The sequence below is a fragment of the Cetorhinus maximus genome, chromosome 28 (assembly GCF_964194155.1).
Source record: "Cetorhinus maximus chromosome 28, sCetMax3.hap1.1, whole genome shotgun sequence".
Taxonomy (NCBI): domain Eukaryota; kingdom Metazoa; phylum Chordata; class Chondrichthyes; order Lamniformes; family Cetorhinidae; genus Cetorhinus; species Cetorhinus maximus.
In genome coordinates this window covers 20,256,679-20,274,833 of record NC_135906.1, presented here as the reverse complement: position 1 = coordinate 20,274,833, position 18,155 = coordinate 20,256,679, and the positions used below count along the sequence as shown (strand labels likewise).

Genomic DNA, 18,155 nt, shown 5'->3' with positions numbered 1-18,155 from the left:
GGGGGTGGATGATGGTGGGGGCGGATGATGGGGGGTGGGGGTGCAGATGGCGGAAGGGGCACGGATGACGGGGACTGGGAGTAGAATGATGGGAGGGGAGGGTGGCAGATAATCAGGGGGCCAGGGGGTGGTGGATGATCCGGAGCAGTGTGAGATATTGTGAGGAAGATGTGAAATAGGGGGTCGGGGGGTGATGGAATGGTATGATAGAGGATGGGGATTTAGAGAGATACTGCTGCAATAAAGATAACTCATTTCACTGCAAATATTTTGCGGTCTCTGCTAGTTACTGTAGCTCAGTACCTAACCAAAATGCTACCTCCATTTATCTCGGTAGGTAGGAGCCTGTGGCTTTAACAGTCGCATCTTGCCCTGTGTCTACCCTATCCGTCTGCTAAAGGTCAATGAAGATACACTGGAACTTATCCGAGGTCCCAATGGGCTATGCATCCCCTGCAAACCAGGTAATCCTCAAGATCCTCGGCCAGAGTGTTCATACAGCTTGGAGGGTGTCTCGGGTTGGAATGAGGCTTTGCTGTTGTTCCCAATGCAGATGGTCATTTTCCACCAGTGCTTCCCCCACTAGACGCACTCTCCAAGCAGTTATAGGCCAGCCGGGTGCAATGCAAACCTCTCTTCTAACGCACAGTGCACAAGGATCATTGCCACTCCCTACGCTGGCCATCCTAATAGCTTCTTCTAGCGAGACTATTAACCTACGGTAAGACGTAGGAGCAGAAGTAGGCCATTCAGCCCATCAAGTCTGCTGCGCCATTTAATGAGATCATGGCTGATCTGATAATCCTCAACTCCACTTTCCTGCCTTTTCCCCATAACCCTTGATTCCTTTACTGATTATCTCAGCCTTGAACATACTTAATGATCCAGCCTCAACAGCCTGGGTACTTGATCAGCCTGCAGATTCCATTAGGAACCTGGGTTCAGTCTGCCCAACCTCACTTTAACTAGAACCCTGATAGCCAGAATTTTCCCATCAGCCTGGGCTGAATTCAAACCAGGGGGACCTAATGGTGAAAAAGATGTACCAATGAGACCATTTCACTTTGTGTGAACTTGTCGCCATCTATTGGAGTGAAGCAGAATTACATCTGGTGTTTATTACTATTGAAGGCAGTGCTGCCAAACATAGTGTGTATACCTAAGCATCATGTCCAGCCTTCCCTTGCTAATGCCGAAGTTTCCTTTACAGATCCCCCATGCTTTCTTTTTGGCTTTTACAGGTCCACACATAAGGCACGTGCACAGAAGCTGTAATTGTGTTTTGCTATTTATACGGTGGCTCTCTGCAGCCCTCGGAGTTTGGTTCCTCCTGCCTGTATTCCGCAGAGATCATTGTTGCAGGAAGCCTTCTCCCCCCCCCCCCCCCCCCCCCTCAAACTACAATGCAATGTTCCTGCTTCACCTCCTTTCCGAAACTCTCTTCTCCATCAGAAATTCTATAACATTGGTAGAGGTTGAACTAGAGAAAGAAATCTCAAAGAGAAAGTGGCAAGTCCTGCAAAGGTAGCATTTCTTTCAAGGGATGCAACTATTACTAAACAAGGCCCAGCATTTGTTGCCCATCCCTAATTGTCCTTGAGAAGGTGAGCTGCCTTCTTGAACCGCTGCAGTCCCTGTGGTGTAGGTACACCCACAGTGCTGTTAGGGAGGGAGTTCCAGGATTTTGACCCAGTGACAGTGAAGGAACGGCCGATATATTTCCAAGTCAGGATGGTGAGTGACTTGTTCATTGGCTGTGAAGTGCTTTGGAACACGCCGAGGTCCTGAAAGGCACTATAGAAATGCACGTTCTTTCTTTGCTCACTCTGTATGGATGTGCTGCCTCAGTCTGAGCTCAGGCAGTAACTCCCTGCTGTTTCAGTTTTGTGGATTCTGCAGTGGATTTCACCGATTTTAACCTTTTTCTCCTTTTGTGAATCAGGTGAACCCGGGCAGCTGGTTGGTCGCATAAACCAGCAGGACCCGCTTCGTCGGTTTGATGGGTATGCCAACGATTCTGCCACAAGCAAGAAGATTGCATACAGTGTGTTTAAGAAAGGAGACAGCGCCTATCTGTCAGGTACCAACTACTGCAACGATACAGCAGACTGCACAAAACAATTTGTATACATTCCCTTGTACTACATGTGTTCAGCCATGGCTCAGCAGCATTTTCACTTCCTATGTCAGAAGGTTGTGGTTCAATCCTGCTAGGAATCCTGCAGCGAGTAACTCACCTCCTGACTCCCCAAAGCCTGTCCACCATCTACAAGGCACAAGTCAGGGGTATGATGGGATACTCCCCACTTGCCTGGATGAGTGCAGCTCCCACAACACTCAAGAAGCTCAACACCATCCAGGACAAAGCAGCCCGCTTAATTGGCACCACATACACGAACGTTCACTCCCTCCACCACCGACACACAGTAGCAGCAGTGTGTACCGTCCACAAGATTCACTGCAGGAATTCACCAAGGCTCCTTCGACAGTACCTTCCAAACCCATGACCACTACCATCGACAAGGGCAGCAGGTAGATGGGAACACCACCACCTGGAAGTTCCCCTCCAAGCCACTCAGATCCTGACTTGGAAATATATCGGCCATTCCTTCGCTGTTGCTGGGTCAAAATCCTGGAACTCTATCCCTAACAGCAATGTGGGTGTACCTACACCACATGGACTTCAGTGGTTCAAGAAGGCAGCTCACCACCACCTTCTCAAGGGCAATAAGTGCTGGCCTAGCCAGTGACCCACATCCCATGAATGCATATTTTTAAAAAAAAGTCTCCACACTAGAGACTTGAGCACAAAATCCAGGCAAACAGTGTCTCGCTGACAGATGAGTGCCTTTTTGACGAGGTGTTTAATCCAGGCTGCATCTCCCCCCACCACAGGACAGAATGTACAAGATTCCACGGCCCTGCTTTGAAGAGCAGAAGGGTTCTCCCTGGTGTTCTGGCCAATATTTATGCCTCAGCCAACATTCACTAAAACAGATTAAGGTCATTACCTCATTGCTGTTTGTGGGGGTTTGCTGTGTGCAAACTGACTGCCAATGTTTCCCACATTGTAATCGTCATCACACCTTTAAGAGTATTTCATTGCCTGTAAAATTCCAGCCCAAGTTTGTTTGGTTCAGCGGATGTTGCTCTCACCTCTGACAATCATTTAAAAGGCCTCTCCAGAGACTTAAGCACAAAATCTAGGTTGATGCTCCAGTGTGGCACTAGTGAAACATCAAACCTAGACCCCAAGTTGCTGTGCAAATTCATGCATTAACTCCTATGGCATTGTTCAAAGCAGAGTGATTGAAATCTCCCAGACTCCTGCCCAACAAGTTTCCTTAACTACAGAAATTAAATAATTAGTCACCCACTTGGCTGTTTGTGGGATCTTGCTATGTGCCAGTGTGCTGCTGCATTTGCCCACATAATAATAATGACTATCCTCTGTTGCCTGAGAGGTTCCTATAACCTATCGGGAGTTCTTTCGTTCCTTTGGGTTTTCTATTTTTCCTGCCTGTCTGCCAAATGGCTTGAATTGAAAAGTTCAGGTTTCTTCAATTGCATTTTGATTATTCCTGTAGAAATCCGCTGCCCCTTTTAATGCCTTTTCCCTTGCCCCTGGCATGCAGGTGACGTTCTGGTTATGGATGAGCTTGGCTACATGTACTTTAAGGACAGGAGCGGCGACACTTTCCGCTGGAGAGGGGAGAACGTTTCGACCACGGAAGTGGAGGGGTGCCTGAGTCACCTTCTGGACATGACTGATGTGGCAGTGTATGGAGTAGAAGTGCCAGGTAAGCAGGATGCCCTGCTCCCGCCAGGTACACCTGTACTCACCTGTTCTCAAGTGTTGACTTTCCTTTTTAAGCAGGACGTGCAAGCTCCCACAATCTTAAACCAGGCAACACGATGTTTGTTCTATTCACTCTCAATGTGGGTGTCGTTGGCAAGGCTGGCTGCCTTTATTGCCCGTCCCTAGTTGCCCTTGATAAGGTGGTTGTGAGCTGCCGCCTTGAACCACTGCAGTCCACAGTGCCATCGGGAAGGGAGTTCGACGATTTTGACCCAGCGACAGTGTGGAACAGCGATATATTTCCAAGTCAGAACGTATTCGGGAAGGCAGCTCACCACCACCTTCTAGAGGGCAGTTAAGTATGGACATCCAAATGGTGACCTTGGCAGCAAAGCCAACACCCCCTGAAAGATGAGAGATCACCGACCTGAAACTGTAACTCTCTTTCTCTCCACGGATGCTCCCTGACCTGCATGTTTCCAGCAGTTTCTGTTTTGATGTCGGATTTCCAGCATCAGGAGTACTTTTCTTTTTTCATTTCTGTTCCTCTCTCTCTTGCTAGGTGTGGAAGGGAAGGCTGGGATGGCCGCGATCGCTGATCCCGAGAACAAAATAAATCCGGACCTCTTCTACCAGAACCTGCTAAAGGTGTTGCCCCCGTACGCCAGGCCGGTGTTCCTACGGATTCTCCCTGTTGTCGACACCACAAGTACGTAGCTAACTGCATGTGGTGGGTAACCCGCCCCTCCCCAGAGGCGCTTCTGTGGGTTTAGGGGTGTTTGGTGCTTGTTTTCATGTCTCCTCTCACAGAAGTGCATATATCTTGTGCTGCTCTCCCTGGAACGGCAATATCTTGCCACCCTGTGTCGGCTTCCTATGATAGGCCACAATAATCTCAGCGTTGGCAAGATGGTGTGGTGCTTCTCGGGAGTGGAGAGATGAAAGGCTTTAAAGACAAGCCAGACCCCAGCTGTTTCAAGAGCAGATGGGGCAGAGGCCTGGGAGCAGACTCTGTCTCCCCCATCGCAATTGACTGAATTTAATTTCCCCTGGTAACGCACTGGTTAATTAATAACAGGAGGAGGTCATTCAGCCCCTTGAGCTTGTTCCACCTTCAACTAGATCATGGAGGTGTCAGCTGTGGCTCAGTTCATAGCACCCTCGCCTTTGAATCAGAGGGTTGTGGGTTCATGTCCCACTCCCTGAAACCAAGAACTGTGATTGTACTCAGAAGTGTTGCAATCTGTGACTGTTGATAACTCGAAAGAGTTTCAACTAGATCATGGCTGGAATTGAATCTTAAACTCCATTTCCCTGTCTTAGTTCTGTACCTCTTACCACCCATCCCTAAAAGAAAAATCTGCTCATCACTGTCTTGAAATTTTCAAATGACCCCCCAGCTTCAAAGGCTTTTTTTGGGAGAGTTTTCCAGATTTCCACCCTCCTTCCTGTGACCAGTCGCTTCCTGACATCGCCCCTAAACAGCCTAGCTCTCATTCTGAGGTTATCCCACCTTGTTTTTGTCTTCCCCCTACCAGAGGAAATAGTTCCCTCATCTCCCCTATTGAGCCCTTTAATCATCTTAAACAGCTCTTCATTCATCTATCTGCTATTTTGCATTCATTAGCTCTTTGTTCTCTGGTGCCGTCAAGTCCGTCATTGGCTCCTTGTACCTTTTTTATTTCCACCAGTTTAAATCCTTTCAGACTAAACGCCTGACCATGTCAGCACTGAATTCATCCTGATCCACAGCATGAGTGACCGTGCTTGTGACGGTGATCATAGTTCGCTATCCTTGCTTGTTCCCCTCCATCCTTACGCAGGCTTCAACACTCTACCCTCTCCTGTCTCTACTCATTGCCCCAGTCAGTGGGAATATCTTTGCCTCTGTGGAACGGATGCAGCCGCTAGATTTCTAGCAAATATTTCTCCTTCTCCAGATCACTTTCTTTTGAGTGGCCCGAGGACCCTTCCTTGCCATCCCTACATGTCCCTTGGTGTTACCCATCCACAAGCACAGGGTCAGCCCCCCCTGCTATAAAGAGGTCAACCAGCTCTAACTCTTTTCCCGTCTTTCCCCTCTGTGCTGTCCCATCTTCCTGATATCCAGTTCAGGATGACCCAGTCCTCCCTTTCAGCTGGACATCCGGAAGACATCATTCTAGCTCGCTTGACACCCAACCTGTCCTCCCTCTCCCTCAGAGTCAGCAAGGTTGTATGGAACTGTGGCACCCTACCTGAAACTAGACTAAACTTCCAGCTCCATAAACTCTTCATTGCTGAAGGCTGCTCGTTTTCACCCCCACAACATTTCTCACCTCAGCCCCCTGCACAGCACCTCCACTGTTGAAATCCCTTATCTATGCTATACCACAGCCTGACAATTATTCTGCACCCCCCACCCTTCCTTTGCCCAGTATCCTCCTAACTTGTTGCAAATGCAACTGCCCGTCTTGCACTAAATCCTTTCCACCCCCTGCCCTCTCCCCCTGTGGCGTAAGATCCAATTCCTTGCCCTCTAGTCAATCCAGTGGCCCTGCCCTGCCCTGTTAACCACCACCTCCTCCAAACTCGCTTTCCCTCCCAGTCTTCCAACTCTGCTCTTCTGTGCCGTGGCCCCCTCTTCCACCCCAGCGCTTTCAGCCTCAGTGATTTTAAAATGCTTACCATGGTAATCAATACCCTTCCCAGGCCACCGTGCTTTGTTAGTGTCCAGTGCGGGTGGTGTCACTGGGTGCTGACCTGGAGAGGGACCCAGGGCGGTCAGTCCCTGTGTCAGAATTTGCAGTGGACAGATGAGGAAGAGCATTAAGTTACAAACCCTTGCTATGATTTTTTTTCCCTGTTCTGATTTTAAGTTAAGCATCCATGGATAAAAGCTCTACCCAGGCAACCTCCAGCTTCCCTATCTGGCCTGGCGTGGCTTGAAGGTGCACCCTATTATTTTGGTTCCCGCGCCCCCCTGTTATCTCTGGCCGAGAACGTGGCCTGTTTATCCAACGCAAGAGTGGAGATCCTGTAAATACTCAGCGGGTCGGGCAGCAACTGTGGAGAGAGAAACAGAGAGTTGGCGTTTCAGGACAATGACCTTTCATCGGAAATGGTGACGGGAGCTGAAACGTTAGCTTTTTTTTTCCTAAGTCCACAGGTACTGCCGGCCCTGCTGACTGTTTCCGGCATTTTCTCGGTTTCAGATTTGCAGAATCAGCAAATGTTTTGTGTTTGGAAATCCCGGTGATTGCTTAGGGATTGATTATCTGAATAGCAGCCTCGTGATGATCTTGACTCTGGAAGTGAGTGCATTCAGTAGATGTGTGTGTGTTTGAATTCTAATCCAAGCATGAAGACGGCCCACGCTGAATGGGTAAACAAACTTTTGTATTGTTCCAGGTACTTTCAAAATCCAGAAGACGAGGTTACGCAAGGAGAGTTTTGACCCCCATCAGACGAGTGACAGACTGTACTTCCTAGACTCAAAGCTGGGAAAGTACATCCTACTGGATAAGAAAGTTTACAACACTATTCTGGCTGGAAATTACCACCTATAGTTTAGAAATCAAATTCTGGGAAGCTAACAATTTTAAAAGTAAATAAAAAAAATTCGCAGGGGGAATATCTGGAGGGAGCGCTTGGCTGTATGAAGGACTGAAACAAAATCTTCCCAGAGGAGGAGGAAACCCTGTGAAATGAAACTCTATTTGGCTAACAGTAAAGAGCTGGATGAAATCCTATTTAAGTACCATTTGGCATGCAGAGTGAATGCCGGTTTCTCAAAGTAACTATTGGAATGGCTCAGGAGTTGGGCCCCCAATCCACAGTGGGCGCCCCGTGATCCAAGTGCCCTGTCTAGAATTCAGGAATTGGACGAAGCGATGCTAATCCCCAGTGGAGTCGGGGTGGACAGGTCCAATTCAGTAACGGGAACCCTCAAGCTAATGAACTTTCCATTCGGGTCACCTTTTTCTGCTCCACAGTGCCCTCGCTGGTGTCTTAAAAACGTGCTGCGTGCTCGAGGAGAAGATGCACCACGGCACCAACTCTCTCTACCGTCAAAACACTGGCTTCAATCAAGAGAATTAACATTCCCTTCTCCCTCTGCCCACACTCCACTGTACCCACCCCGGCCACACACGCTAGCTCCTGTTATTTGTTTATATTAATGTCTGCGCTCACGGTTGCAGCACAGAAGGAGGCCATTCGGCCTCATGCGCAGTTACTGTTGTTCAGTGTTTACCTTTCTCCTGCCACCACGACCTGAACTTGGCTCTGTCATATGACAGAGAGAGATGTGGGGCGGTGGCTGGGGTGGGGGAGCTGGTGTGCTGTTTATTTGCATTGTTGAGGTGGTGAAGTTGGGTGGGAGAGGGGAATGAAATTCTGTGGCCTGGAGTGCCTGGGAGATTGTTCCACTTATTAACCTATAATCACAGTGTGTCGTGCTTTAACTGTGCTGTTTTGAGAGGAGCTAGTGGACGCTTCATTCAAAATTCAGTGGCAAGTAGCAGAAGACGCTACATCTTCCTTTCAAACAAGCTGTTAATGCTTCATGTTGCAAACCTCGTTTTCTCAATGGAAACATTGAAGGGAAGTTATTTGTTGAATTTGAAATGGTTTTTGGCCAGGGTTCTGCCAGTTGCTCCCTTGTGTTCCTATAATCTGTAGTCACATGACAGATAAAGTACACCCTCTAATGGGGGGGCTTATAGGGTTTGTCTTCAAACAGAATGTTCAGTTTGTTTTTACCCATTTTCTGTTTTGCCCCTGCTGAAAAATGTTAGCTGAACACCCAAGTTTAAAATAATTCTTGTGTTGTCAGGGTAACCTCGTTGATCTGTACCTAGACCCTGACAATCGAGCAGCAAGCTTCACACTCTTCTGACCCGCACAAGCCTACCTGCTGTTTCAGGGGCCACCCTGCCAGCCAGTTCCCTGCTCAGGGGTCAGTCTCTGGTTTGCTGCCAAGTGCTATGCCCCATAGGTGTGCGTCTTGCCCTGCAGCTTCTGATTCTGTTTTTGCCTCACTGGACGGTCACTGACTGGAAGATCAGGTATTCCCCCCTCAGGAAGCGGGGTGGTCGGTGAAAGAAAATGTCCGGGTTCGTTGGAGCATGTTCCCGTGCTTTAAAGATTCTGGGATAGTCTCACTTCCTGATAGAATTAATTTGCTTTCCCCTCACCAAACAATGTACGATGGGCAAACAATACTGATTCCTAACTCTGGTGACAACTCTTAATGAGAGATTCTGTAGAGACTGGAACAGTGACTGCACTGAGAGTCCACAGGCTCTGAAGAAGAGTATTGCAAGTAGCATTCACTGCCACTATTACAGTAAATGTTTCTGAAATGCCAGACCCCGGATCATACTGTACCATTACCTCAGTTAAATTATAACAGATCAGGGGAGATATAGAAACATTATTGTAGATGTCTGTCTGTTTTCTCCCTCCCCACCTCTCTTGAAGACACTACGGCCTGATGAGTCACTGTTCCACAAACACTTTTTCCCCCTCCCACCCCCCCAAAACCAACCAACTCTTCACCCATTAGACACTCTTTGTGCCTGTCTGTAGGTTTTGAGTAAGTATCAAGTGCTGTCAATTGGTGCATAGTCCTCCCCTCCTTAGGACCTGACATCCAGACTTGGTATTCTTTCTGGCCGAAGTAACTGATCGCCAGGAGTGGAACACACTCTGCCTGAAACCTCTTCACCCACCATCCCCTCCTCCCCCACCACCCCCGGGTCAGCGGGGTCATCCATTGCACAGTTGCTGATCGGCTAAATCTGCTGGAATCAAACTTGGGACCACCTGCTTTGAATAGGCCAGTTAAATCAGCATTGCCTGCTTTCTTACCAGTTCATGTTCCAGCCACACTTTAACCATCCTCACTTGCGTGAAACTGAATTATTTTTGGGCAATGATATGTTCTCCATTTTTTAAATGTCTACCTCTCCCCTACTCCCCAAGTCAGTAAAGTGACGTTTCCCAAGCCTTGGCGCAAAGGAGCTTAGCGGCAGGATGAGTTTTCCTTCAGATTTGTGAAATTAAATGATCGACCCGCGCAGGCAATGAGACCACCGGTGTGCTCCATAGTAGGAACAGGTCTGAATGTTATATTTAGGAACCATTGCAAGAGTTTAGCTTGTAAAGTATGTAAATTTGTCAACAAAACTTTCTCTCCCCTGTCCGCCAAAGGAGCCAAATCGAAAGATCGGCCTACGCAGGGCCCCATGGTTTTTCCTGGGAGTTGGGGCATGAGCAGGCAGCTTTGGTACTCCCCTAATGCTTGCTGCAGCAAATCTCTGACTCCAGCCCATTACCCACATGTAAATATCCCCCTCTTCTCACCACCGCCACCACCCCACCTCCTCCCAGGTTAGAAATACAGCCAAGGTCAGCAGGGCATCTCTGGGATGTGAGATAGAAGGAGCCGGGGGGACCAAAGGTCCCATCTCACCTGAGCCATGCCTCATACGCACATGGAAGAGGGGGGGGTCAAAAAGCCGAAGCCCGAACATCAGGACCAGGATACGAGGCTAATCTGTGCTACATACTTCTACTCCATAGGGATTTCAGTAGCGGCAGGGGTGCAAATGTTTTTACGGACGTACCTTTGGGTCTCTTTAACCAGCAGAACACAAGTGAATTATGCTTGTGATCAATACCGGATGGAATGAAGGGAAATACATTTGAATTCTTAGCACTGCTGGTAATTTATAAAGCTGGTGCAAGACTAATCAAAATACAGGTGAGACACTAGTAATGATTTATGAAACCTAACTCTCTTATAAGAAATGTATTTTCTTAATATGCGACTGTTCTCGTTCAAGGAATATTATAAACTCATAGGAATTGTCTTTTATATTTTCTCTTGTTTATCTGCTGTTGGAAAACTGTTGAAAGCTGATTTGGTGTAGGGTTTGACAATTGAAATGCACTTCAGTTTCATAGTTTGGGTTTTTACTGATGGGAGAAGCACAAATGTAATTTTAACAGGAAAAATGTGTTTAAGCCACTTGTTATGGGTAAGTACAGGGTATTCTAATATACAAGGTGAGAAACCTTGATGTTTAAAAGCAATATGAGTGATGCATTATACAAAAGGAATGATTGTCAACGAGTATTGTTTTTCTCCTTTTTAAAGCATTGATGTGTCTCAATGTTAATTTTCCTCTGCAATTTTTAACCAAATTAGTCACTCTCACCTATACCTGTGAACACACCTGCCATACCACTTTCCGGAGTGCTGTATTCTTATGTCTGTCTTTGGTGGAAGTGCGATTAAACATTGTGTGCCTTAAACATTCAGTGTGTGTGTATGAGGGATTGAGGGCTGTTCTACTTAGCCATGAAATGATACTCCAGTTACTGAAAAGTTGGAGAAGGCTGAATTTAAAGGACCAAAGGTTAGATTTTTCCTGACTTTTGTTCCAGTGACACATTTTGGGGTTTTGCACAAGACATTAAGATGTGCTCGGTAACGCTGCTTCCTCTTGTAAGTTGACCTTTTGTCCCTTACAATCACTAGTATGTCTTAAGCCAACCTGCTATTTAGGTAAAGGGTAGTGGCTCTTTCCAGCATTGCAACAAAGGGTTTAACTCCATACACAGACCGCTGGAATATATGACCTATTGCTATGTGAGTCTCCTGTGAAAAGCCGACTGAACACACACGGTCAAACAGAGATCCAAGTGGTTCTGCTTCAGTTAAAACGGGTAAATGCCTAGCTGGTACATTACAGCAATGACTACACTTCAAGATGTATTTCATTGGCTGTGAATTACTTTCAGACAGTAACCCGCCTTTATATGGCAAAACGTCTGCAAGCTCCTCACAGAAGTGTTGCCAGACCAAGTTTGATACCGAGCCCACATGAGGGGAATTCAGGAGAGGCGACCAAAAGATCGGTCAGAGGTAGGTTTTGGTTTTAAGGAGCATCCTAAAGAAGTTAGCAAGGTGGAGAGGTTTGGGGGAGGAAATTCCAGAGCTTGGGGCCCAGGCAGCTGAAGGCACGGCCGCCAATGGGAGGGGGACACGATGAAAATCAGGGATGCACGAGAGGTCAGAATTGGAGGAGTGCAGAGATCCTGGAGGGTGATAGGTCAGGAGGAGGTTAGACATGGGTAGGGGTGAGAAGACGGAGGAATTTGAAATCAGGAATATGATATTTTAAATTGAGGCATTGCCAGACTGAAAGCCAATGTAGGTCAGCAAGAACATGGTCAAAGGGATTTATTGCGAGTTTTGGATAAGCTCAAGTGTACAAATGGTCCAAGATGGGAGGCCAGCCAGGAGAGCATTGGTAACAAAAGTTTTAGCAGCAGATGAGCTAGGCGGGGTGGGGATGGGCGATGTTACAAAGGTGGAAGTAGGCGATGTTTGGCAAAGGAGCAGATATAGGTTCAGAACATCTGCTCGGGGTGGAATGCCAAGGTTGCACATAGTCTGATTCAGCCTCTGATGGTGGCTAGGGAGAGGGTTGGAGTCAGCGCCAGGAATCGGAGAGAATCTGAGCTTTGTGAAAGGTTCTATATAAATGAATAATAGGATAATACCGCAGATGCTGGAAATCTGAAATAAAATCAAAAGTGTTGGTAAAACTTAACAGGCATCAGGGAGAAACAGAGTTAATGTTTCGAGTCCAATATGACTCCTTGGACTTGACAATAGCATCTGTTTCTCTCTCCACGGATGCTGTCAGACCTGCTTGAGTTTTTTTTTTGTTGCAGCATTTTCACTTTTTATTCTGTATAAATGAAGTTTTATTTACTCTTCGATCTGTTCACCCACATATCGCCTTTGCTCTGTGTCCACCACCACTCTATGCAGAGTGCATTGGGATGTTCTATAAAAGATGCCACGAGTTGTTTGTCACTGTAGTCCAGAATCACGTGCACAAATGTTTCTGGAAAAAATGGAATTGTAACCCCATCACGATCATATTTATTCAGCTGAGAGGTGCCTGACACCAATTAGACTCCCAAGAGTGTTTTTTTTTATATATATAAAATTACCCTCTCCTTCAATCGGGTTTCCAAATTGTTTGAATAAGCCCCTCTCTCAGTACAAAGATGGAATAACCTACGGTTTTTGATTTCTTTTGTTAAGCGTATTTTCATGCCCTGTCTCTCAAATTCAGCCTTTAAGGGAGCCTTTAAACTCCCCACATTCTCTGCCAAATCAATCGCTCAAGTCCCTACAATGAACAAATTCTAGCCTGCCAAGAGCTGCTTTGTTGTTTTCTCCGGTGCTCCAGTTATTTGTGAATGAAGCTTCCTGCAGATTGTTGAAGCACATTCATGGGCCTAGGTCATGAGGTAAAGTCCCTTTCCAAAACACTCAAACAGCCCAGAGAGTGAGCTGAGGGCAGTGTGAAGAGCCCTCAACCACTCAAAAGCACTTTTTTACATTGACTGGCTGCCTTCAATAGCAGACTCTCAATTTCCCTGCCCTCGCCAAGCTTCTACAACCTTAAAGTGCTGGGCTGCTGGAGCCCAAACTACGTCAGAGGGCCCACATTTGTTCTGGAGTTGGATTCCCCTCCCTTTTAGTAACTTAAATCGTGGGCCTTTGCAAAAAAAGGGCCTTCATTGTAGCTGCTATTAATCAACAGGAGACCAACAAACAGAGCTAATGAGTTTCCATTTCAACGTTATTCATGAGACCCATGTTATGAAGTGAAGCGCAGGGATATACAGGGCTGCAGATAAATCTTTTGGCTTTTTCCTTTTATTTCTCCATGTGCAAAAGCTGCCTGATTTCCATTTTTATTACCGTAAAGGAACTGCCTGGTGAGCTGAGGGAGACTTGGCTTCATGCATCAGTCTCCATCCCATGCTGGTGAGCAGTAATGCTCCCTTTTTAATAGGGAAAGTTTTTAATTGTCTTTCAGAGCCTTTTCAGTAATTAATGGACAGAAGTTCATTCAATCAACATGTAGAACCATGTAGCACAAAAGATCATTCAGCCCATCTAGCCTGTGCTGGCTCTTTTGAAAGAGCTATTCAAATAGTCCCACTCTCTCCCTGCTGTTTCCACATCACCGTGCAATTCCTCCCCCTCCAATTCCCTTTTGAAAGTTACTATTGAATCTGCTTCCAAATCATAATTACTTTGTGTTTTAAAAATTAATTCTTGTATTTGTTCCAATTATTTTAAATCTATATCCTGAGTACCAGCCATTTTCTCCCTATCTACTCTATAAAATAAACACCTTATAATTTTGAACACCTCAATTACAGCACCTACTAGCCTTTCCTGCTTTAAGGAGAACGATCCCAGTTTCTCTCATGTTTCCGTGGTCATGTCACTGTGTTAGTAATGTGGGTTCAAATCCCCACCACAGCAGTTAGTGGAATTTAAATTCAATTAATAAATCTGGGATTGAAAGCTAGCCTCAGTAATGGTGACCACAAAGGTGTCAGCTGTGGCTCAGTCCATAGCACCCTCGCCTTTGAATCAGAGGGTTGTGGGTTCATGTCCCACTCCCGGAAACCAAGAACTGTGATTATACTCGAAAGAGTTGCAATCTGTGACTGTTGATAACTCGAATGGTGACCACAAAACTACTGTTGTTTGTTATAAAAAAAACCCATCTGGTTCACGAATGCCTTTTAGGGAAGGAAATCTGACAACTTTACCTGGTCTGGCCTACATGTAACTCCAGACCCACAATGAAATGACCTAGCAAGCCACACAATTTGAGAGCAATTAGGGATGGGCAGCAATTACTGGCCCTGCCAGTGATGCCCACATCCATTGAAAAAGATCTTTAAAATGTAACAAACATTTCTCATCCCTGGTAGCAGTAGAGTTATCTCAGTTGAAGAAAGGTACCTCTGATAATCCAGGCACTCCCTTGGTACTGCAAGGAGAGTGTTGAGCTAAATTGTGGTCTGGTCTCTTCAATGGGACTTGTACCCACCACCTTCTGTCCCATGAAAGGAGCTTCACCTGCTGATTGAATAGGAAGTCTTAAAAATTAAAGTTTTAAGTTTAACAGTAATGAAGCAAATACAGGGCAGATGATAAAGAGCAATAAATTTGTCTAAACTAAATCCTGATTTTAAAGATAAAAACTAAAAACAAATAACTACTGCGGATGCTGGAAATCCAAAACAAAACAAAAACAGAATTACCTGGACTCGAAACGTCAACTCTTTTCTTCTCCACCGATGCTGCCAGACCTGCTGAGTATTTCCAGGTAATCCTGATTTTAAAGTTCTCATTCTTATTTCAAATCTATTCGTGGCCTCGCCCTCCTCTCTCTCTAACCTCTTTCCATCCCTACAAACCTTCAAGATCCCAGTACTACTCCAATTCTGGTCTCTTGCGCATCCTCAATTTTCTTCGATCCACCATTGATGACAATTCCTTCAGTTCCCTAGGCCCTAAGCTCTGGAATTCTTTCCCTAAACCCCTCCTCCTTTAAGATGCTCCTTAACGCTCACCTCTTTGACCAAGCTTTTAGTCGCCTGTCCTAATGTCTCCTTCTGTAGTTGTGTCCAATTTTGTCTGATTACCATTCTGTGCAGTGCCTTGGGACAGAACTTGAGTTTTGCTGAGAAAAGACGTTTTGTCAAAGCTTTTCATCTTGCACTCATCAGGACAAGTATTCTTGCGATAGTCATGATGAGTCAAAACGCAAACTTCGACAAAATGTCTTTTTTTTTTCAGCCATAAACAACAATAAACTGATGACTAGTTAGATAAAAAGTGGAAGATGCTGGAAATGCTCAGGTTGGGCTGCATCTGTGGAGAGAGCCCCTCTTTCAGTTGGATGACCTTTCATTGGTGCATTGGGAGCTGTTTCCCTTTAAATCTGCCGTGAGATCTTTTACCTAAGCCTAGGCAAACACACGGGACCTCAATTATAATGTCATCTCTGATAGGCAGAACATCCACCAGTGCAGCTCTCAGACTACTCTGGAGCATCAGTCTAACATCCAAATCTAGAAGTGGCTACCATGGCCCAGTGGCTTTTCATATTTGTTTTTCCTGTCACAAATAATTAGATCTATTGAATTCCGTTCTGGAAATGGGAATTGAACTTGCAAATCCTGGGTTGTTCGTTCGATATTATAATCACAACACTACCGTTATAATAATGCAGGAGGGTGGTGATAAATTGTGCCCCCCCCCCTAGCTCTAGCCTAAAAATAAGTGGTCTCCCATTTAAGACAGATGAGGAGGGGTTTCTTCTTTCAGAGGGTGTTGGTGTTTAGAATTCTTTCCCAAAGAGCAGTGGATGAGGGTCTCGAATATATTCAAGGCTGAGTTAGACATTTTTGATTGACAAAGGAATCTAGGGTTCTGAGGGATAGGCAGGAAGGAGGAGTTAAGGCCATCATCAGAACAGCCATGATCTTATTGAATGGTGGAGCAGGTTTGAAGGGGCTGACTGGCCTGCTATTCCTTCTGTTCTTAGATACTAGTGCATTGCAAGAAGAAGCATATTGACTGCATTGACCACAGCAGTGAATAATGTTTTTGAGAAAACATTATTCTACAATCCTACATATTTCCACAGTCCTACCACCCACTGAGATCTAGGTGCTCCTCCAATTCTGGCGCTTCTCGCGTTTCCCAATTTAACTGCCCCACCCTTGGCAGCTGCCTGGGTCCTAATCTCTAAAATTCCCTCCTAAATCTCTCCTTTTTTTAAGACCATCCTTAAGACATACCTCTTTGACCAAACGGTTTGGTCATCTGCCCTAATATTGCCTTATGTGGCTTGGTGTCAGATTGTATCAGATAATGATCCTGTGACATCTTGGGATGCTTTACTGCATTAAAGGCACAACATAAATGCAAGTTGTTGAATATATATTATACATATATATATATCCATATGTATGCAGTAATTCAGAAACTTCTCTGTAATAATGAATGTAGATGGCTATTTTATTGCTAAACTGCTCAACAAAGCTTGTGTTTACTTTGCCTAATCATATCACTGGTGACACTCACCAAGCCCGTCTGATTCAGCACATTCTTTTGTAGAGCAAAACAACTGAGAAGGCAAAAAACGTGGTTACTAAATCCTGATTTTGAAGTTCTCATTCTTATTTCAAATCTATTCGTGGCCTCCCTTTCCTCTCTCCGTAACCCCCTTCCATCCCTACAAACCTTCAAGATCCCAGTACTACTCCAGTTCTGGTCTCTTGCGCATCCTCAATTTTCTTCGATCCACCATTGATGGCGAATCCTTCAGTTCCCTAGGCCCTAAGCTCTGGAATTCTTTCCCTAAACCTCTCCTCCTTTAAGATGCTCCTTAACGCTTACCTCTTTGACCAAGCTTTTAGTCGCCTGTCCTAATGTCTCCTTACGTAGTTGTGTCCAATTTTGTCTGATTACCATTCTGTGCAGTGCCTTGGGGCAGTTTACTATGCTATGAATGCTATATAAATGCACACTGGTATTGTTGTCCATGGTGCAGACACCACAGACCTGAACCATGGGCGACCGCTTTGCAGAACACCTGCGGTCTGTCCGCAAGAAAGACCCAAACCTCCCTGTCGCTTGCCATTTTAACACTCCACCCTGCTCTCTTGCCCACATGTCTGTCCTTGGCTTGCTGCATTGTTCCAGTGAAGCCCAACACAAACTGGAGGAACAGCACCTCATCTTCTGACTAGGCACTTTACAGCCTTCCGGGTTGAATATTGAATTCAACAACTTTAGATCTTAAACTGCCTCCCCCATCCCCACCCCCATTTCCGTTTCTTCCCCCTCCCTTTTGTTTTTCCAATAATTTATATAGATTTTTCTTTTCCCATCTATTTCCATTATTTTTAAATCTATACCTTCAATGCCCTGTCAGTCTTTCCACCCCATCCCCACTAGAGCTGTACCTTGAGTGTCCTGCCATCCATTCTTAATTAGCACATTTTCTTAGATAATATCACCACCTTTAACACCTCTTTGTTCCTTTGTCTGTAACATCTTTTGATTATCTGCTCCTATGACTGCTTGCTTGTCCCTACAACCACCCCCCACCCAACTTCTCTCCCCCCCTCCCCACCTTAAACCAGTTTATAATCCACCCCTCTCCTAACTTCACTTAGTTCTGCTGAAGGGTCATGAGGACTCGAAACGTCAACTCTTTTCTTCTCCGCCGATGCTGCCAGACCTGCTGAGTTTTTCCAGGTAATTCTGTTTTTGTATTGTCTCTTTATGGGTGTTCATTCACCTGTGGTGTTGTTCCAGCTTTGGCTATTTCTGCAGTACAGTCTTCATATCCCCCTAGCATAAATACAAATAGTCCCACAAGAATGAACCTCAAAAACTTTAACCTACAGTACTGGGTACTGTTATGGCCTTACTATAAAAAGAGCACAGAAGCTCTGGTGAAGG

At 45.8% G+C, this 18,155-nt stretch overlaps 1 protein-coding gene across 7 annotated transcripts in view; it reads left to right on the top strand.

Moving 5' to 3' along the window:
* slc27a1a (solute carrier family 27 member 1a) overlaps positions 1-11,101 on the top strand; it is a 40,568-nt gene extending 29,467 nt beyond the window's left edge. For all 7 annotated transcript variants that reach the window (XM_078531368.1, XM_078531367.1, XM_078531370.1 and 4 more), the window contains exons 9-13: positions 338-464; positions 1,943-2,080; positions 3,636-3,800; positions 4,362-4,508; positions 7,190-11,101. In XM_078531368.1, coding sequence (XP_078387494.1) covers positions 338-464; positions 1,943-2,080; positions 3,636-3,800; positions 4,362-4,508; positions 7,190-7,347 — 735 coding nt within the window. In that variant the 3' untranslated portion in view covers positions 7,348-11,101. The remainder of the gene's footprint in view (positions 1-337; positions 465-1,942; positions 2,081-3,635; positions 3,801-4,361; positions 4,509-7,189) is intronic.
* The last annotated feature ends 7,054 nt before the right edge of the window (positions 11,102-18,155 follow it).